Below are 22,601 nucleotides of genomic sequence, written 5' to 3'. Positions count from 1 at the left end.
AAGGGCTTCTCATTTAACTTAAAAATATGTGCGTAAATGTTGGTCCTAGAACTAGAGATATTTGGCATAAAATCGTGAGGGCAGACATTTTATCTTTTAACCCTGTACTAAGGCTTCATGCACAAGGCCGCTCTGGGTGTTCAGACCATACTGCAGTTGCAAGTGCTGTACTTTGACTCTATAATACTTTCCTTTGGCATTCAGCGTATCACTGTGTATTGTATTGCATTCAGTATTGGACCCAAATATATTTAGGATCCCAAAAATGGCCATGTGTATGGAGCCTCACAAGATTGGCCATCTCTTTTTAATGACGGAAAATAACTTTAAACTTTAGATCAGAAAGGAAATTGTTGAGGTTCAGGCAAAAATTGGAACAGATGAAGAGGAAGAAGTGGAAGAGGAGACTGACAACAGTCATGATGCCACATCTCTGATTGGGAGCCTGAGTGATCAGTATGGTGGAGATACCTCCAACCTGTATAGCCAGTTGGAGATGCACAGTCGAGAGGAGAAAATAAACCAAATCATATTGCTGCAGGTGAGTGCTAGATGCTTGCAAATGGGGATTACTACATCACATGCACTGCCAGAGCACTGGCTGCATTAAAAGCTATGCAGCGGGGACTGCAGGGGTGGTGTTGGCTGACACAATTCTGTACAGTCTGCTATGTAGTGGAATGCGTGGTCCATAAAGACTGCTTTTATCTATACAAGCTGTATGCCAGCTGCCCTGAAACTGACAGGCAGTCTATCAATCATAAAGCGCCAGTTTTACAATACGTCTCTGAAAATGTAAATGAAAAATAACAATCGGTTTGGCTGCACCTCCTGTTGTTACTTTGGCAGAAATGGCAGCCATTACAAAAGAGAAAAATACCAGTATTTCTGTAAGAATAAATCATCATTATTAGGGTCCATTCAGACGTCCGTATTTTGCGGACCGCACATGGCCGGCCCTGTGATACAAATGCCTATTCTTGTCTGCAATTGCAGTCAAAAATAGGATATGCGCTATTTTTTTGGCGGGGCCGCAGAACGGAACTACGGATCGGACAGCACATCTTTTGCGGCCCCATTGAAATACGGATGCGGAACCTGAACTACAGGTATTTGAATGGACCCTTAAACACTGACAATTGTTCTGACTTCTGTTTTATTAATTTATTAGCAATACACTTCACCACTTTTTCACCACTGGATTTTCCAGGATTATGGCCTCTTTTGGTGTGCTGTACCTAATGATAAAACCACACTCGCCTGCTCCCCACTGCACCATTCCAGCATCCTGGCTCCTTTTGACAATTTTCTGGTCTCTGGCTTGTTTACAGCCAGTCAGTGTACAGATGAGGTCATGTGCACCCGTGCAGCCAATGACTGGTCTCAGTGGCGATATGTCCCTAGTGGTACGTCACTGCTTGGTCATATGCTGCTTGGGGACACTTCACCACTGAAGGCAGCACTGCACATGACCCTGTCCATACCCCAGCTGAAAGTAAACAGGCTGGGGACCGAAAGATTCCCAAATGGAGCCTGCACGCTGAAATCGAGCAGGATAGTTAAACAAGGGCTATAATCCTGGAAAATCCCTTCATGGACCCTGCTTAAGCCTGTTTGTGGGCTCATGGACTGGACATGTTTTTGTATCTCAACATTCTGGGTTATGTACCTTTTTCAGGATGCAGCTGAGTGTAGACTGTTTTTTTGCTGGACATTTGAGAGCAAATAATCCAAAAGTGACAACCAGTATGATTGCGCTTACAAAGAAAATGGCCGCCACAACCAAATGGAAAACTTCAGCTACTGATTCACTGTATGCATGTCCAGCTTTGAAAGCAGTATTAGACCTCTTGCACATGGATGTTGTGGGTCCATTCCGTGTATTGGGGACCGCAATTTGCGGTCCCCAATTCACTAGCAATGTCCGTGCGGCGGCCGGGACGGCTCGAGATCCTTTCAACTTGAATGGGTCCGTAATCCGTCAGCACCACAAAAAAATACTTTTTTGCGGTGCGGAGGCATGGACGGAAACACCACGGAAGCACTCCGTAGTGCTTCCGTGGGGTTTCCGATCCGTGCTTCCGTTCCGCATCTCTGTGATTGCGGACCCATTCAAAAGAATGTGTCAGCATCCGTTCGTGTGCAAGAGGCCTTACAGATTGCTGCTTCTTCAAGTTCTGCCGCTTCAGAACTGAATTCTCCAACATGCCCAACATTCCTTGTTCTAGTCTCTACACAGACCTTGTATCCATGTGATGTGCAGGATAAACCACCATCAAAAAGGTTTCGCTGATAGGGATGTGTCTGACGCTAAGCTTGTTGGCTCTTTTTTGTGACAACCACCAGAATTGTGGGCTATATACAATGTGGGAAATTTACTGAGAGAAATGCTCCAGAATTCTGGTTTATTTGTGAAAAAATTGGGTTTTGCTTTGCACAATATATTTGATGTGTTTTAGAACCTTTTTGTGCCTTGATAGACAATGAGTGTAGCTTAAAAATGAGGCTTTAGTGGAGAGGGCATCAATCAAATCTGGTGCAAAATTATCCGACCAATAGGTGGTGTAGACAAAAGTGTTTACCAATACACCAAAGTTCTCATCCAGCAAGAGCATCTGTCATCAGTTTGGGGCATCTGTAGAGGATTAGTAAATCTGCCTGATACCACGACCCAAGGCCACCTATTATGTCTGAACACAAGCAAACCACATCTGAATAGACATTCAAAGCCCCGTCTCATAAAGATTGCAAATTTGCAATCATTCACTGGTAGTTGAGGCTGCAGATTAAAAAATAATATGTAAAATGTGCTCCTTAAAGTTAATCCCTCTAATTTACACTGCCTGAGGCATGCACCCTCAGATGCCTATTGGCAAATACAGCCATCCTTGCCAGGGAAAGGGCATATTCACTCTCCTTCCAGAGCTTTCTGCTCCTTTCCCATTCATTTAAATGGAACTTGTAGAAATCTATGTTCTTACCACGAAAACAACCCCAATGGATGAACACAACTGACTTTCTGTCCCAGAAATTTCTGCAACAAATCTGCTGCGTGTGAATATATCCAAAGGGTTAAAACAGGGTCACTCATTTGTATAATTCTTTATCATGTAGGACATTATCTATACTGTGAAAACGGGCTTCAACAAAGAGTTTGAAGTGGTCTACAGACAGAAGGATCAAGAAGTTACTCGTGTGAACGAAAGGAATCAGAGAATTCTAGAGATAATGTCTGAGCTAAATATACAAGAAAAATTATTAGAGCCCAAATTTACAGACAATGAAAAGCCGGAAAGAGCCCTCACCGTGGATGATTCAGAGGTAATATATATTTATATATATTTAAAAAAAACTGATCAAAACCAATCAGTGTGGAGCTACACCTAGACTTCTTGTATCACTTTTCATTTTAATAACTACATACAGTACAGACCAAAAGTTTGGACACACCTTCTGATTCAAAGAGTTTTCTTTATTTTCATGACTATGAAAATTGTAGATTCACATTGAAGGCATGAAAACTATGAATTAACACATGTGGAATTATATACATAACAAAAAGTGTGAAACAACTGAAAATATGTCATATTCTAGGTTCTTCAAAGTAGCCACCTTTTGCTTTTATTACTGCTTTGCACACTCTTGGCATTCTCTTGATGAGCTTCAAGAGGTAGTCACCTGAAATGGTCTTCCACATGTCTTGAAGGAGTTCCCAGAGATGCTTAGCACTTGTTGGCCCTTTTGCCTTCACTCTGCGGTCCAGCTCACCCCAAACCATCTTGATTGGGTTCAGGTCCGGGACTGTGGAGGCCAGGTCATCTGGTGCAGCACCCATCACTCTCCTTCATGGTCAAATAGCCCTTACACAGTCTGGATGTGTGTTTGTGGTCATTGTCCTGGACAAGCGGATCTATGGACATCATCTATGGACAAGCGGATCCGTTTCTATTTTTTTCACATTTTTAAAGCATGCATGCACAGACCGGAAGGACGGATCCCGGCATTGCAGTATTTTTAATGCCGGATCCAGCACGATTACATTCCTTTGGAAAAAAAATGGCGGATCCGGCATTAAGGCAAGTGTTCAGTTTTTTGGGACGGAGATAAAACCGTAGCATGCTGCAGTATTATCTCCATCCTGAACAGTCAAAAAGACTGAACTGAAGACATCCTGATGCATCCTGAACGGATTACTCTCCATTCAGAATGCATGGGGATAAAACTGATCCGGTACAGAGCCCCTAGGACAGAACTCTATGCCGTAAAAGAATAACGTCAGTGTGAAAGTACCCTTAAATGTCGTCTTTATAAGCAGAAAGTTATATTGATATTTATTGTATGGTGTGAATCTATTTGTTGCTGTTCCATTAACTACATCATTTTTTTTGTGTGACTAAAGATAAAGGTTGAAAATTTTTTAACACCTGAGCAAAAGACAAAGGCAGAGCAGCAAGCGAAGCAGGAAGAGGCGAAGCGTTTGGCTGCACAGGTTTGTGTGCCTTGTAGTATATTGGGGTGAACTCTTCAGACATACAGTATTTATTGTTAAAGAGAAGCTCCGGCAGCAGGACACAGAGGCCCATATTTATCAATGTGTTTGCGCAGTGGAGTAAAAATCGGGCATGGCTTGCTGCTTGGCCAGAATTTAGACACATTGTAGAAGACAAATAACTTTTGTTCTATTTTTTTTTTTTTTTATAGGTTGTAGCTATCTATTTTTTTTTTTTAAACTTTCCTGGAAGCAGCCATATTGGACACACATACTTCCTTCCAATATGGTCTTTAGAGGCCGCCAGCAGTAAACGAGAAAAACTGTCATTCAATTCCCTGCCTCCTGGCAAGTGAGCTGCCCCAGCGCACTGTGACTCTTCTTGGGGCCAGTGTGAAACCGATTTAAGTAAGGGAACTCATTATGAGAAAATGGACAAGACTTTGTTAGTGTATTTAAATAAATCCTGCAGTCACTTCCCATTCAGAGCTAAGAAGCAGCCTGCACAAATCAAGAACGTTTCTAAAAATTATTTGACATTGAAAGATAATCGAAAAACAATTAAAATGCAAGTTTTTACTGGATCTCCCTGTAATGACTGAAGCATCTAATGCATAGTCCAGTATGACTGATGAGATACTGATGATGAGGTACCTCATGTAGAGCTGCCCATACATGTCAGATACATGTCGTTCAATACCACGTCTTACGTCCGAATCATTCAGCAGTATCATGTCTATGTGCGGGCTTTCTGAATCTCCTCCACTGTTGTGGTAAAGGGAATCAAGAATTGGGCATGTTCTTACATTGGGGGGATAAATGGTGCCCGATTTGTCGACAGCAGCTTACCTCTCTCGCTATTGAAATACATTGAGTTCAGGAGAGATAGCAATGATTATACCTTTATATTCTTCAGGAAGACAATGCCAAACAGCGAGCTCTCAATGACATGATGGGAGGCGTCTTGGAGGTGAAGAAGGAAGATATTTTGCGAATGGTGAGATTTAAAATGGATTCTCTCAGATGACAGTGTGAAGGAAATCATACATTCTCCATTTTGCTCCTGTCTCCACAGAGTGGGCTCTTCCCCTCCTTAAAAAAGACCTTTCATCGGATTTTATTAATTGAGGTAAGTACCTGTATTGGCGGGTTATCCCCTGCTGGTGCTTCAAGTTGCCTGTTTTGTTAAAATAGCGTTCCTATGCCGCGCTGTGCCCCCCGTTATTTTCCCTGCACAGTATGCAAATACTGAGCATTGGAGCAATGGGGAGGAGACGCATCACAGCCAGGGAGGTTTTTTATACCGGGGGGGCACAGCGCAGCGTAAGAGCGCTATTTCAACAAAACAGGCAAGGTGGCAGCATCACCGGGGGTTACCCCACAAGTACAGGTATCTCAATTAATAAAATCCGGCGAAAGGTCGTCTTTAAAGGGGTTCTCCGGGAATTAAGAAAATGAAAAAATACTTAAATATTACTTTATTACAGATATATTCCCAAATACCTTTCATTAGTTATAATGAACTGTTTTGTCTAAGGAGCAACCATCAGGGGAAATAAAATGGCCGCCGTCCTAGTAGTAAACACAAAATCTGTCCTAATCACACAGCAGGACAAGTTAATAAAAACACTGAGGTAAGGAGCTCATCCTCCTCTCTTCTCTGCTTGTCAGGTATTATGATCCTGAATACAGTTTAATATGATCTTCAGCTGAGTCTCTGTAGGAATGGATTTCATGAGGAGACATGAAGCACTGAGAGGAGACTGGGGGTGTGGCTGATGAGCAGCAGCTCTTGTATGCAGTCTCCATTACCACAGTTCCACAGTTTGCCCTCATTATACTTTATGTCTCCTCATGAATTCCATTGCTACAGAGATTCAGCTGAAGTTCTGATCATCTATATTCAGGATCATAATCCCTGACAAGTAGGAGAGGAGGATGAGGCAGCTCTTTACCTCAGTGTTCTGAAGTAACTTGTCCTGCTGTGTCATTAGGACAGGTTTTGTTTGTACTAATAGGATAGCAGCCATTTTAGACAGCCATTTTATTTCTCCTAATGATTGCTCCCCAGACAAAACGAGCCATTATAATTAATGAAAGGTATTTGGGACTATATTTATAATAAAGTAATATTACATTTTTTTCATTTTCTTAATTCCCGGAGAACCCCTTTAATTCTGATACTTAAAGAGGTTATTCGAGTTATAGAAAAAAATAATAATCTATAAAACTCATCAGGACATACATATACATTAGTTAACCCTTTGAGGACCAAGGGACGTATTTGTCCCATGTTTTTAATTGCCTGTATCGTCTGATTAAGAACTTAAAATACTTTTTTTTTGTTGGAGTCAAAATATTAGTTCTTATAAACAAATGGATCTAGCTTTTCGCCAGTTATTTCATGAAATGGCTTAGTTACAGCAACTGAAGTGTCCGAACTTCAGTTGCTGTAACAAAAAAATGTAGCTTCTTTTGGCCTTCCATTAAAAGTGACCTAAATAGTCACATTTGTCCCGTGTCATAACTCCTCCCCCAAAAATGACACAAGTGTGGAAATGGTTTTATTTATTGTTCAAATGCATTCTTAAATGGAAAAAAATATAATTATTTTTATATTGATGACGGTAATCTTATGGTCCTCAAAGGGTTTTAAAGGGGTTTACCATCTAGCAGATTCATCCTCTCCTGCAGCCTGACTGCTGTTTACTTCCTGTGTTCTTGCTTCTGATGCTGGGCGGACTTAGGCAGTTTGATTAATGGGCTGCCACTCCTCCTTATGACATCACCCTCATTCCTGCTCGTTCATGTAGCTACCGTAGTATGAGTCATCAGCCTGCAGTGTGATGTTGCCCAACCAATCAGAGATCACCTTTCATCTCTCTCTCTGAACGTCTTCTCTCTGCAGTTCAGTCTCTGATGTCCGCGCTGCAAACAGAGCATGCGCGGCTCTGTTTTAGGCGTGGCCATCGGAATAAAGCTTTGCACATGCACGGCCTGAGCAGCAGGCCCATGGAATCGCCCGAAAAGCGGTGGCCGTAACTAGGGGGAACCAAAGTGTACCACTGGGTAGGATGGCAGTAATCTTATCAAGAAAGGTGGGAATTTGCTAATGGATCATATTTGCAAAAATGATCACGGGCACATCAGTAACAAATTAAACTATGATGATTGTGATGGGAATACCCCTTTAAAGAGGACCTTTCACCAGAATAAAGCATCTAAACTAACTATACAGATGTGTAGAGCGGCGCCCAGGGATCCCCCTGCACTTACTGTTATCCCTGGGCGCCACTCCGTTCTCCCGGTATAGGCTCCGGTTTTTCATAGTTAGGCTCCACCCAGGGGAACTTGCCGGCATCTCATTCTCCCATGCTGTAGCGCTGGCCAATCGCAGCGCTCAGCTCATAGCCTGAGAGGCTTTTTTTTCTCTCAGGCTATGAGCTGAGCGCTGTGATTGGCCAGCGCTACAGCATGGGAGAATGAGACGCCGGCAGGTTCCCCTGGGTGGAGCCTAACTATGAAAATACCGGAGCCTATACCAGGCGAAAGGAGCGGCGCCCGGGGATAACAGTAAGTGCAGGGAGATCCCTGGGCGCCGCTCTACACGTCGGTATAGTTAGTTTAGATGTTTTATTCTGGTGAAAGGTCTTCTTTAAGCTTGATTTCTTAAGAGAAAAACCCATACTTACACCTTTGCATTGTGTTGTTATTATTGCTTTGTTTACAGTCTGCAGCAAAGCTGTGGGGGTGTGTAACAACAATGAATTAGCTCTCCCTCATGAATATTTGTGGGTGTGAATAATCTGCCCTTCCCCGCCCCCTGCTCTGCACAACCAAACTTTGCTTTAAAAAAACAGTCACATAATCATCTCCTAACTCACACAGGCAGAAGATCTTCCTGTCACATTGCAGATACTCTCTCTCTCTCTCTCTCTCTCTTAATATAAATATATATATATATATATATATATATATATATATGGTATATATAGATATATATGTATATAGAGATATAAATCAGTAAATATATATCACCATATACATATATATAGATTGTGTATATATATATATATATATATATATATATACACAGTACAGACCAAAAGTTTGGACACACCTTCTCATTCAAAGAGTTTTCTTTATTTTCATGACTATGAAAATTGTAGATTCACACTGAAGGCATCAAAACTATGCATTAACACATGTGGAATTATATACATAGCAAAAAAGTGTGAAACAACTGAAAATATGTCATATTCTAGGTTCTTCAAAGTAGCCACCTTTTGCTTTGATTACTGCTTTGCACACTCTTGGCATTCTCTCGATGAGCTTCAAGAGGTAGTCACCACAAATGGTCTTCCAACAGTCTTGAAGGAGTTCCCAGAGATGCTTAGCACTTGTTGGCCCTTTTGCCTTCACTCTGCGGTCCAGCTCACCCCAAACCATCTCGATTGGGTTCAGGTCCGGTGACTGTGGAGGCCAGGTCATCTGGCGCAGCACCCCATCACTCTCCTTCATGGTCAAATAGCCCTTACACAGCCTGGAGGTGTGTTTGGGGTCATTGTCCTGTTGAAAAATAAATGATGGTACAACTAAACGCAAACCGGATGGAATAGCATGCCACTGCAAGATGCTGTGGTAGCCATGCTGGTTCAGTATGCCTTCAATTTTGAATAAATCCCCAACAGTGTCACCAGCAAAGCACCCCCACACCTCCTCCTCCATGCTTTACGGTGGGAACCAGGCATATAGAGTCCATCCGTTCACCTTTTCTGCGTCGCACAAAGACACGGTGGTTGGAACCAAAGATCTCAAATTTGGACTCATCAGACCAAAGCACAGATTTCCACTGGTCTAATGTCCATTCCTTGTGTTCTTTAGCCCAAACAAGTCTCTTCTGCTTGTTGCCTGTCCTTAGCAGTGGTTTCCTAGCAGATATTCTACCATGAAGGCCTGATTCACACAGTCTCCTCTTAACAGTTGTTCTAGAGATGTGTCTGCTGCTAGAACTCTGTGTGGCATTGACCTGGTCTCTAATCTGAGCTGCTGTTAAAGGGGTTGTCCAGGTTCAGAGCTGAACCCGGACATACCCTTATTTTCACCCCGGCAGCCCCCCTGAGCCTAGCATCGGAGCATCTCATGCTCCGATGCGCTCCAGTGCCCTGCGCTAGATCGCGCAGGGCACGGGCTCTTGTGTTTTCAATAACACACTGCCGGGCGGTAACTTCCGCCCAGCAGTGTGTTCGGTGACGTCACCGGCTCTGAGGGGCGGGCTTTAGCTCTTCCCTAGCCGTTTTACTGGCTAGGGCAGAGCCAAATCCCGCCCATCAGTGCCGGTGACGTCACCGGGGTTCCTGTCAGCCCCATAGAGAGCCCCAGTACGTCACCGGAACTCAGAAAAATGCCTTTGCCCTGTGCAATATAGCGCAGGGCAAAGGAGAGCATCGGAGCATGAACTGCTCCGATGCTCATGTGAGGGGGGCTGCCTGGGTGAAAATGGAGGGCTGTCCAGGTTCAGCTCTTTCTGAAGCTGCTGAAGGATGAACTTATCCTCCGCAGCAGAGGTGACTCTTTTTCTTCCTTTCCTGGGGCGGTCCACATGTGAGCCAGTTTCTTTGTAGCGCTTGATGGTTTTTGTGACTGCACTTGGGGACACTTTCAAAGTTTTCCCAATTTTTCTGACTGACTGTATAAATATATATATATATATATATATATATATATATATATACACACACTCACCTAAAGAATTATTAGGAACACCTGTTCTATTTCTCATTAATGCGATTATCTAGTCAACAAATTACATGGCAGTTGCTTCAATGCATGTAGGGTTGTGGTCCTGGTCAAGACAATCTCCTGAACTCCAAACTGAATGTCAGAATCGGAAAGAAAGGTGATTTAAGCAATTTTGAGCGTGGTATGGGTTTTGGTGCCAGACGGGCCGGTCTGAGTATTTCACAATCTGCTCAGTTACTGGGATTTTCACGCACAACCATTTCTAGGGTTTACAAAGAATGGTGTGAAAAGGGAAAAACATCCAGTATGCGGCAGTCCTGTGGGCGAAAATGCCTTGTTGATGCTAGAGGTCAGAGGAGAATGGGCCGACTGATTCAAGCTGATAGAAGAGCAACGTTGACTGAAATAACCACTCGTTACAACCAAGGTATGCAGCAAAGCATTTGTGAAGCCACAACACGCACAACCTTGAGGCGGATGGGCTACAACAGCAGAAGACCCCACCGGGTACCACTCACCTCCACTACAAATAGGAAAAAGAGGCTACAATTTGCACGAGCTCACCAAAATTGGACTGTTGAAGACTGGAAAAATGTTGCCGGTCTGATGAGTCTCGATTTCTGTTGAGACATTCAAATGGTAGAGTCCGAATTTGGCGTAAACAGAATGAGAACATGTATCCATCATGCCTTGTTTCCACTGTGCAGGCTGGTGGTGGTGGTGTAATGGTGTGGGGGATGTTTTCTGGGCACACTTTAGGCCCCTTAGTGCCAATTGGCCATCGTTTAAATGCCACGGGCTACCTGAGCATTGTTTTTGACCATGTCCATCCCTTCATGACCACCATGTACCCATCCTCTGATGGCTACTTCCAGCAGGATAATGCACCATGTCACAAAGCTCGAATCATTTCAAATTGGTTTCTTGAACATGACAATGAGTTCACTGTACTAAAATGGCCCCCACAGTCACCAAATCTCAACCCAATAGAGCATCTTTGGGATGTGGTGGAACATCTTCGTGCCCTGGATGTGCATCCCTCAAATCTCCATCAACTGCAAGATGCTATTCTATCAATATGGGCCAACATTACTAAAGAATGCTATCAGCACCTTGTTGAATCAATGCCACGTAGAATGAAGGCAAAAGGGGGTCCAACACCGTATTAGTATGGTGTTCCTAATAATTCTTTAGGTGAGTATATATATATATATATATATATACACACACAAATCTATCTATATATATATGATATATGTATCGAAGCTATATCTATATCTAAACTATATGACAGCTTTATGTATCTAAGCTATATCTTTATCTATCTAAGCTATATTACAGCTATATCTATCTAAGCTATATGACAGTTATATCCATATCTAAGCTATATCTATCTAAGCTATATGACAGCAATATCTATCTAAGCTATATTTTCAAGTAAATAGGCCACAGCACTCTTTTCATGGAATAGCATGGGTGGCTGCACGTCCGGGTTGTGTTCTATAGCTCCACCTCAAGAACTGTAAGTGTCACAAATATTTAGACAGCACTCCTTAAGTGGTGATAATTAATGATTTTATTTAATGTTATTTCAGCCGGAGTAGGTGGTATGTCAGTTGCAACGTTTCAGGTTTTATAATCGCCCTTCATCAGGCTGACAAGACATAATATACAGAAAGAAAAATTCATATGGCGGCCATCAATCAAAATCAATAATACATGATAGTATAAATAGGTGCATAGATACATGATTATACAACTAATAAATAAGACATGAAAAAAAGCTATCTGGAGGTTTCATACAATAATGTTACAGTCACATATTTCATAAAATGCAACCAGTGAAGCAGAACGTCACCAAGTATAAACAAATGGTCCAAAGAGCTAAATCATGTTCAGTAGCACTAGGAGCAACTGTGCTCAATGTAGGTACGTAAGTGCTAAAACTGTGCGCGGTGCAGACTGTGGCCAAGGAAGATGGGATGGCCCCAGAATGTACTAACACACAGAAACATCTGTTGTGGAAACAAGCAATAAGATCAAAAAAAACTGAGGGGGGGGGTTTCTTTATTTATTGGCTGGCGGGGTAGTCAGGGCATACCTGCGGCAGAGAGAGCTGCCACAGGCCGGCCTTAAGTACCACGCCACCCACCAAGGGACTGAAACAACATGAGAGACAGTGTATAAGAAAAAAAGGGATAAAACACCTAGGAGTGCATAATTGAGCCTCTGAGGAAAAAGTATCCCGGGGTTCAGGAGGATCTTCTCGAGGTATGGGGAGAAAGACCTATATTAAATAGCAAGGCAGACTACAGTACATTTAAGCATAAGTAGCAGGTAACTCACCACTCTGAGGACCACAATGTGTGTACAGCCGGTGCTTGGTTTGATATGGGACGCGCCATCTTTAAATATCCCCTAGCGGCCTATGATAGGTGAATTAGGGTCATCTGGTTAAGGCGATGGGCGGACCCAGTCGCCAGAGTGAGGTCTGGGACGCAGAACGGCTGTTTGTACTGGCAAGTATGCCGATACGTCACTTCCGGTTATCGGGCCCGTAACCGGAAGTGGCGTGCGTGTCAAGCAGGCGGAAGGGATTGGTATGCCATGTGATCTAGTCACATGATCGCACTCCCCATAATGAAGGTAAGAAGAGGCTGTAGAGGGGGCGGAGCTGCTGGCACAGTGTCTAGCGAAAACGCTAGATAGGAGGCAATTATAGAGCGCAAGGCAGGGGGTTGTCCCTATGTAATGCATGCGCATCAAGTTATATGTATCCATAGAAATACAAGATATAACATAATGAATCAGGTCTGAACAGCAATGTCATAAACACAACCCCATACAGGAAGTAAACCAGGCCCTTAGGCTGGGTCTCACAGGCTGGCTGTCAGCATACAGGCCATATTGTAATGCATTGCAGAGGGGATGAGACCCCAGAAGTGGGACCAAAATAAAGTTTAAAAAAGTGTTTTTCATAATAAAAAAAAAAGTTTCAAGTAAAAAAAAAAAGTTATGTCCCCAAATAAGGCTACGTTCACACTGCCGTTTCTGGGTCCGCCTGTGAGATCCGTTTCAAGGCTCTCACAAGCGGCCCCAAATGGATAAGTTTAGCCCCAATGCATTCTGAATGGATAAGGATCTGTTCAGAATGCATCAGTTTGGTTCCGTTCCGCCTCCATTCCGTTTTGGTGTCCGCATGGCGATGCAGAGCCAAACGGATCTGTCCTGACTTACAATGTAAGTCAATGGGGACTGATCCGTTTACATTGACACAATATTGGTGCAATTGTAAACGGATCCGTCCCCCATTGACCTTTTTTTGTCTGAGTTATGTAGACGGATCTGCACCTAAACGCAGGTGTGAAAGTAGCCTAAATTCATATAAACCACGGCACTCGAAGTTTTGCAATGTAAGATTCTTTTTTATTTATTTACTGTCCATCCCAAGTGGATCTTTTTATAAGTACACTGGCCAACGTTTCGGTCTGTTTAGGACCTTGATCACGGCCTTAGTGTGGGAGATCAGAGGAATCAGGGAGGACCTGATTCCTCTGATCTCCCACACTAAGGCCGTGATCAAGGTCCTAAACAGACCGAAACGTTGGCCAGTGTACTTATAAAAAGATCCACTTGGGATGGACAGTAAATAAATAAAAAAGAATCTTACATTGCAAAACTTCGAGTGCCGTGGTTTATATGAATTTACTCTGATAAACCCCTCCACTGAGCACCGACTGTCATCAACAGGAGTGCCATCCACTATAATTATTACATATTGAAAGTAGCCTAAAAGACATAAAATTGTAAAAAAAAAAAATGGAGAAAAAAAATAAAACCAGATATACTTGGTATTGCCGCATCCGTAACGACTGGCTCTACAAAAATATTACATGATCCACCCCCTAACCTGAATGCCATATAAATAATTAAAAAAAAAACTGTGCTAAAACAATCATTTTTTTTGTCACCGTACATCACAAAAAGGGCAACACCAAGCGATCAAAAATGTGTATGCCCCCAATCAAACCGCCACCTCATCCCGCAAAAAATTTGCCCCTACATAAAATAATTGGACAAAAAGTAAATAAAAACTATGGCTCTCAGAATATGGAGATACTAAAACATGATTAGACATATTAGGTATCGCTGTGTCTGTAACAACCAGGTCTATGAAAATATCACATGACCTAACCCCTCAGGTGAACACTGTATAAAAATAATAATATTTTAGGAGGTATTTGTTTTAAAAGCAGAAAAATAGAAATTCTGAAAGTTGCGAATTTTTCCAAATTTTTGGTAAATTTGGTATTTTTTTATAAATAAAAATAAAAAAATATTTTAACTGAAATTTACCACTGTCATCAAGTACAATATGTGACGAGAAAACATTTCAGAATGGCCTGGATAAGTAAAAGTGTTTTAATGTTAACACCACATAAAATGACACATGTCAGATTTGCCAAAAATGGCCTGGTCCTTAAAGGGAACCTGTCATCAATTTTATATTGACCTCACTGACGGCAGTATAAATTAGTGACGGAAATGATGAGTTCAGCGGTCTGTCATTTATAAGTTAAAAGTAAGTGGTTGCCGAGAACCAACATCACAATCATTGCAGACTGGGCCTGGAGAAGAGTCCCGGCCACCTGAGAAGAGTCATGGTTATTCATGAATTCCTGCTGTCCTGCCCACCTGCTGATGATTGACAGGCTTCTACCTAGTCTTCTCCCTATCTCTCTAGGAGAGAACTGCCAATCATCAGCAGATGGACGGGTGAGCAGGAATTTATGAATAACCAGGACTCTTCTCAGGTAGATTTGACTCTTCTCAAGGCCTGGGCTGCAAGGATTATGATCCTGGTTCTCAGCAACCACTTACTTTTAACTCATGAGTGGCACACCGCTGAAATCAGCATTTCTGTCACCATTTTATGCTGCTCTAAGGTAGGTCAGCATAAAGTGGATGACAGGTTCACTTTAAGGTGAAAAATGGCAGGGTCCTGAAGAGGTAAATTTGAACCCATCATCACACCGGTAGAGCTGATTTTGCTCACAACAGAAGACATTAGCATACGGTAATTTATAGTCCCTTTATACAATATATTTAAAAGGATATTCACAACCCAACCAGTTATAGCTGAGATTGGAATAGCCAGAGGTGGACAGGCTGCACTGATCCTCTCTTACTCAGTAATACCAAGCTATGGGTACCATGTAACCCTTCAGTCTGCCCTTCTGTGACTACACTCAATTATCTCCGGCAGCCCCATATAGTTGAATGGCGCAACAGGGTGTATGCCTGTCCAGCGCTCAACTGAAACAGTAAACATGGGTCCCTGCTCTTGTTTGGTGGCGTCTCCAAGGGTCAGACACTTATCCACTATCCTGTGGATAGAGATTAAAGGGTTGTGTCACTTCAGAAAGTGGCATTTATCATGTACAGAAGGTCAACACAAGGCACTTACTAATTGTGATTGTCCATATTGCTTCCTTCGCTGGATTGATTCATTTTTCCATCACATTATACACTGGTTATGTCCACCCTGCAATCCAGCAGCAGTGCAATAATAGTCATAAAAAATATGATAAAATCTAATTTTCTTGCACAAAATAGGGGAGATTATGAAACTGTGAAGATTATAGCAACCGATAACAATACAATCTTCTCCACTGTCTTTCAGGAAGTGGCACAACCAGGTTTCTTGTCCAAAGCCGAGACGGAATGGACTGAAGATGAAAAAAAGCAGTTCAAGGACTATGATAAAAAATGTAAGGAGCTCAATGACGAGAAGGAAAAGTACAGGAAGGTAAGAGAAAAGAACTTTTAGTTTGGTCATGGCGGCAAAGCTGTGACATACAGTGAATACTCTGCATCACTAACCCTGGAAATGTCATTTAAAGGGCATCTGTCAGCAGATTTGTACCTATGCCACTGGATGACCTGTTGAATGCGCTCTTGGCAGCTGAAGGCCTCTAGGAGCAACAAGGGCATTGCTGTTACACCTAGAGGCTCTGCTCTCTCTGCAACTGCCGTGACCTCTGCACTTTGATTGACAGGGCTAGACAATGAAAATGTCATTACACCTGACTTCTAAAGGCAATCAAAGTGGAGAGGGTGCACCAGTTGCAGAGAGAGCAGAGCCTCTAGGTGTAACAGCAACACCCCCATTACTCAAAGAGGCTCATTTGCATATATGAAAACATCATTTTTCTTAGCAATGTGGGCACATATGATACAGGCGTTTTTTCTGATATTTTTCACCATACCTAAATGCAACAAAGAACACAAAAAATAAACTGCTGTGTATAAAAGGCATCTTGAACTAATTATTATTATTAAGGCGCCATTCATTCCATGGCGCTGTACATATGAAAAGGGGTTTACATACATAATACAGATAATTGCAATAAAAAAGGGGTATACATTCAAAATACAGACAATTGCACTAAATGTCTGCTCTGTGAGGTATGATGTGATCCAGGAGAGGGCCACGTCAGTGATGCCAAGAGATGAGAGAGTTTCTAACAGAAGGGAGTGGGCGACAATGACAAAGGCAGAGGACAGGTCAAGGACAAGGAGGACAGAGTAATGCTTTTTGGTTTTGGCTGTTAGTAGGTCATTGGTAACTTTGGTGAGGGCAGTCTCGGTCGAGTGGTGGGGTCGGAAACCAGATTGTAGCCGGTCAAAGATGGGGCAGAAAGACAGGTGAGAGAACAGTTCAAAGTGGACATGTTGTTTGTGTAGGTTTGAGGCATATGGAAGAAGTGATATGCGGCGATAACTACACAAAGAAGACTGGTCAATGGAAGGCTTTTTTAGGACGGGTGTAATGGTAGTCTATTTAAAACAAGAGGTGAAGATAGGTTGAAGAGATAAGTTAGGGCTGGGATAAACACTGTGGTGAAGTTGGGGGTGAGGTGGGATGGGATTGTGTAAGGTGGTGAGATGTGATCTGGAGAGTAGCGTGAAAGCTTTTCCTCTGTAATAGTGGAGAAGCAAGTTTTGGGGGGGGGGGGGGGAGAGGACTGAGCAGTTGTGTAGAGGGTCTGTGGGGGCTTTTTCGCTGAAGCTTTCTCTGATGTTGTCAATCTTTTGTTTAAAGTATGTGGCAAAGTCCTCAACTGATATGAGAGGTGAGGGTGGAAGCACTGGGGGGTGGAGAAGAGAGTTAAAAGTGTTAAAACGTTTTTTAGGGTTGTGAGACAGGGAAGATATGAGAGATGAGAAGTAGGCCTGTTTTGCAGCAGCGAGTGAAGACTTGAAAATGAGGAGGGATTGTTTGTATGTGGTGAAGTGCTCCTGAGAATGGGATTTCTTTCATCGCCGCTCACCAGCCCTTTGGTCAGGCTGGTGTGCCAGGATTGTCTGTTGATTTTTCAGATTTTGGCCCTTTACACAGGATGATCTAGAAGATCTCCTCCAGCTCCTCCAGAGTATGGGGAGCAGTGATCACTAATGCCATCGCTCCTCCCCATACTCTCCGTTTCCCGGCAGCAGATGGTGTTTACACATCATGATCTGCCACTGGGAAACAATCTTAAGTGCTGCACAAAAGATACAATTACCCCGATGTACAAGCATTTACCAGATGAATGGTGCATTTACACCGCCGGATCACTGCTAGCGAGCGTTACTAGTAACGCTGGTTAGCGAAGACATGTACAATTGTCAGCCCCTGTAAAGGGCTCTTAAGGCTGCTTTCAGTTGTCAGTGTTTGGTCAGTGATTTCCATCAGTGATTGTGAACCAAAGCCAGAAGTGGATCCTACACAGAGACAAGGTATAAGGGAAAGATTACATTGGTTCTTTGATTTTGACCCGCACCTGGTTTCCGGGTCCGCAATTCTTATCCCGGAAAAAATAGAACATGTCCTATTGTTGTCGGCAATAGCGGACAAGAATAGGCATGTTCTCTTAGTGCCGGCAATGTGCGGTCCGCAAAATGCGGAACACACATATCCGCTGTCCGTGATTTGCGGATCCGTGGATCTGCAAAACTCACACGGATGTGTGAATGGACCCTTATCGTGTAATCGGCAGCACCTTTATACTGGCAGATTATCGCTAATATCATATGAACTCCTTGCATCGATCATCTGCCCGATGTTTGAGCAGTGTAAGGCTACTTTCACACTAGCGTTCATGGGTCCGTTCGTGAGCTCCGTTTGAAGGAGCTCACGAGCGGACCCAGACGCCTCCGTCCAGCCCTGATGCAGTCTGAATGGAGCGGATCCGCTCAGACTGCATCAGTCTGGCGGCGTTCAGCCGTACAATGTAAGTCAATGGGAACGGATCCGCTTGAAGATGAGCCCATATGGCTCAATCTTCAAGCGGATCCGTCCCCCATTGACTTTACATTGAAAGTCTGAACGGATCCGCTCAGGCTACTTGCGAACTTAGAAATTTTTCTAAGTTATTAATGCAGACGGATCCGTACTGAACGGAGCCTCCGTCTGCATTAATATGATCGGATCCGTTCAGAACGGATCAGATCAAGCGCAAGTGTGAAGGTAGCCTAAAGGGGCCTTTAGGCGTCTTTCAGACAAGCATATTCCAGTGTGGAAAACGTTATGGACACTGCTCGTTTTACAGGGTCCGCACGGCATTATAATATAAAGTTCTATGGAATTGGTCTACATGCACACAACCATATGTGTTTTGCAGTCTGCAAATTGCAGATCCACAAAAAAAAACTGATGACATCCGTTTGCCATCCGGGTTTTTTTGCGGATCCATTGTAACAATGCCTAAAACGGACAAGAATAGGATATGTCAGTATGTTAGAATATCGGTATGTTCTACGGAATGGACATACTGATGTGGACAGCACATGGTGTGCCGTCCGCATTTTTTTCTGACCCATTGAAATGAATGGGTCCGCATCCTATCTGCAAAAAAAAAACAAAAAATGGAACGGACACGGAAACAAAATACGTTCGTGTTACTTTTCCATTTTTTGTTTGTGGCATTTATTTTTTATTTTTTGCATGTGCATTTTTCACAGTAAAAACAGCAGCTCCAGATGCTAACTGAAAGTCACACAAAAGCATTTTTGCCTACTGTAGTTGTGTTTTTTGTAATTGGTGGCATTTTTGTCTCTCTTGCATATTGACGCTTCTGATGTTTTTCCCAAAAAAAGTAGCAGAAAATAAATGGCATTCAAATATTAGTTATGCCAAAAATAACGCTACTGAAAAACCACCATATAAACTGCATGTGGTATAGCAAAAAAATGTAAGCAGTATCTGTGGTGCTTTTTCAGTGAGCGAAAACCACCAGACCAAACTCGTGTGTTTAGGGGCCGTAAGGAAAGCACTTGATGGAAAATATAACTTTAGTATTGGTTAGTTTACAGTCACACGGTCAGGTTTCATAATGCAGTTTTGGAAGCCAAATTTAAGAGTGAATTCAAAAAGGGGGAAAGTAATATCTATGCTTTATAGTTCGTTCCTCTTATGATCCACTTCTGATTTTGGCTTCCAAAACCGAATCAGGAAACCTGACCGTGTGGCCGTACCCTTAGGGTTGTTTCACACGAGCGGATGCCGTGTGTGACATCCGCTGCGTGAATGACAGCCAAGACCCGATGCGGACTGCAGAAGCACGGAGCAGTAACATGATTAATAATGCTCCGTGCCTCTCTGTGATCTATTTATTACGAAATCACAGTGAGATAAAGTTGTCACTGTGATTTCATAGTAAAGAGATGACAGAGAGGCACGGGGCGTTATCAATCATGTTAATGCTCCGTGCTTCTGCTGTCTGCATCGGGTCTTGGCTGTCATTCACGCAGCGGATGTCACGCACGGCATCCACTCGTGTGAAACAGCCCTTAGGTTTATTTATGAGCATGTGATTGCTTGGCAATTAATATCTGCTCATATATCTTTAGATACTAGAGGCGGAAATGAAGAAGATTCAGGCATCTATCATGGAAACCACGCAAGCTTTTGATGAGATCTTGACTAGATTATTTGAAAAAAAAGTGAAATGTGAAATGGTCATCTATCAGGTAATGTGCATTTTAGCATTTTATTTTGCTCCAAGGAGGGACATGTAATTTATGCAGTCCTTCATATAATCCATACAATACAAAAGTGAGTAGGGTAGAATTTCCACAGATATGCCCCAGATTCCACCCTATGCATTTTAACCTCTTCAGGACACATGACGTACTGGTACGTCATGTTGTCCTGGTACTTAAGGACACATGACATACCGGTAAGTCATGTATGGTTCCGATCACCACTGCCCGGCGGGTGGTGATTGGAACCCGGTGCCTGCTCAAATCATTGAGCAGGCACCTCGGCTAAATGCTAAGGGTCCTGTGACCCCCCCATGTCGTCAATCGCAGCAAACCGCAGGTCAATTCAGACCTGCGGTTTTCTGCGTTTCCGGGTTATTCGGGTCTCTGAAGACCCGATAGCCCGGAACAGGATGGTGATGGTGGTGTGATTTTACCCCACCAATCACCATCCTGCGATCCTGAGAGGTCATGGTGACATCACCTCTCAGAATCACCTCTGATTGGTTGGTGGGTGGGCCGGCTGCAGATTCAAATGTTGCCAGCGCTCCCCTCCTCCTCATTTTGTGTCCCGGAGGAGAGAGGAGCGCTGCCTGCACCTCATGGATTTGTGCCAGCATCACCCCATCTGTGCTTCCCAGGACCCGATTTGTGCCCCAGCACCCCCTATCTGAACAGCAGGTACTTAGGGAAAGTATAGGGAAAGGTTGGGCTAGGCAGGGTTAGGGTGTTTGGGGTCCACAGCACAGCTGTGTGACCCTAGACCCCCCAGGGGTGCTGCCGCTTGCCCCCGCCCCCCAACTTTTTTGGGGTGCAGGATTTTTTATTAAAAAAAAATATTGTGTACGCTGACTGTGACCGGCACTCTTAGCGTCCGGCCACTGTTAGCGCATCGCACACCCCACCGCTGATCAACTTCGGATGGTTGAGCAGCAGTTTAGAAAAAAAAAATTCTACATTTTTGGGCCTTTTATTTAGTTCTTTTTTTATTTTTTTCTGTTAGTTTTAGGGTGAGTTCGCGAACACCCGTGCCCCCACACACACCAAATAAAGATTTACACACACGCACATACACACGCAGACACACACTCCCCTATGGACCGCCGGACGTTCTCGGTCGAGGAGGCATACGCCCAGCTTGCCTCCGAGGACGAGGATGACCCCACTTTCCTGTTGTCATCCACGTCCTCCTCATCATCTGAATATGACAAAATGTATTAGCCTGATACTGCAGTTTACAGAAACACCACATTTGTGGTCGTAATCTGCTGTATCAGTAAAAGGGAGGCTGCAAAAGGAAAGGACCGACATGGTTTCTGGAAGGCCGATTTGATGGCCTTTTTTTATTGACACCGTGTCCCTTTTGAAGCCCCCCCTGATGCCCCCCTAGAGTAAAAACTCCCTAAAAGTGACCCCATCTAAGAAACTACACTCCTCAAGGTATTCAAAACTGATTTTACAAACTGTATTAATCCTTTAGGTGTTCCGCAACAGTTAATGGCAAATGGAGATGAAATTTCAGAATTTCAATTTTTGGTAACCTTGCCTCACAAAAATGTAATATAGAGCAACCAAAAATCATATGTACCCTACAAATAGTCCCAAAAAAAACGCCACCTTATCCCGTAGTTTTCAAAATGGGGTCACTTTTAGGGAGTTTCTACTCCAGGGGTGCATCGGGGGGTTGAAACAGGACACGGTGTAAATAAACCGGTCCATAAAAATCTGCCTTCCAAAAATCAAACGGCGCACCGTTCCCTCTACGCCCCGCCGTGTGGCCGTACAGTAGTGTACAACCACATATGGGGTGTTTCTGTAAACGGCAGAGTCAGGGCAATAAAGATACAGTCTTGTTTGGCTGTTAACCCTTGCTCTGTTAGTGGAAAAAATGGGTTAACCTGCTCAGGACCGCCGTATGCAGGATTGTGTCTTTGCGGCGGTCCTGTTCCTCTGGGTGGACGCGCCGGTGCGTCCTCACGCGAGATTTCGGGGAAAGCCGGCCCGCGCATGCGCATCGCGGGCCGGCAAAATTCAAAAGACAAGTTCGTCATCAACCTGCCAGCCAATGATCGTGGCTGGCAGGTTGTTGGTTTTCAAAAAAACGAATCAGCAGCCAGTAAATATTATGTGGTTATATGGCTGCTGTGCTCCTCTGCTCCTTCTTTTGGTCGGTTGGTTCCAGCAGAGGAGCAGAGGAGCACACATCACTGTGAGTACCCACCAACACCACACTTAGCCCCCAGATCACCTCCCAGCACCCCAATTAACCCCTTGATCACCCCTTCTTGCCCCTGTCAATCACTAGTGAAAAGGAAAAAAGTGATCAGTGCAAACTGTCACCTTT

At 43.5% G+C, this 22,601-nt stretch overlaps 1 protein-coding gene across 2 annotated transcripts in view; it reads left to right on the top strand.

Moving 5' to 3' along the window:
* Window positions 1–100: 100 nt before the first annotated feature.
* The window catches only part of CFAP43 (cilia and flagella associated protein 43), a 46,943-nt gene continuing 24,442 nt past the window's right edge, over window positions 101–22,601 (top strand). The window contains exons 1-6 of one of the 2 annotated variants that reach the window (XM_044277765.1): window positions 101–541; window positions 3,115–3,321; window positions 4,400–4,489; window positions 5,406–5,486; window positions 15,915–16,040; window positions 20,126–20,245. In XM_044277765.1, the coding sequence (XP_044133700.1) occupies window positions 497–541; window positions 3,115–3,321; window positions 4,400–4,489; window positions 5,406–5,486; window positions 15,915–16,040; window positions 20,126–20,245 (669 nt within the window). In that variant the 5' untranslated portion in view covers window positions 101–496. Of the gene's footprint in view, window positions 542–3,114; window positions 3,322–4,399; window positions 4,490–5,405; window positions 5,487–12,786; window positions 12,878–15,914; window positions 16,041–20,125; window positions 20,246–22,601 lie in introns of those variants that run through there. The other variant, XM_044277766.1, reaches the window with a different exon arrangement.

This window comes from Bufo gargarizans, chromosome 2 (assembly GCF_014858855.1).
Source record: "Bufo gargarizans isolate SCDJY-AF-19 chromosome 2, ASM1485885v1, whole genome shotgun sequence".
Lineage (NCBI taxonomy): Eukaryota > Metazoa > Chordata > Amphibia > Anura > Bufonidae > Bufo > Bufo gargarizans.
The sequence above is the reverse complement of the archived record's forward strand: the minus strand, read 5'-3'. Positions and strand labels throughout refer to the sequence as shown.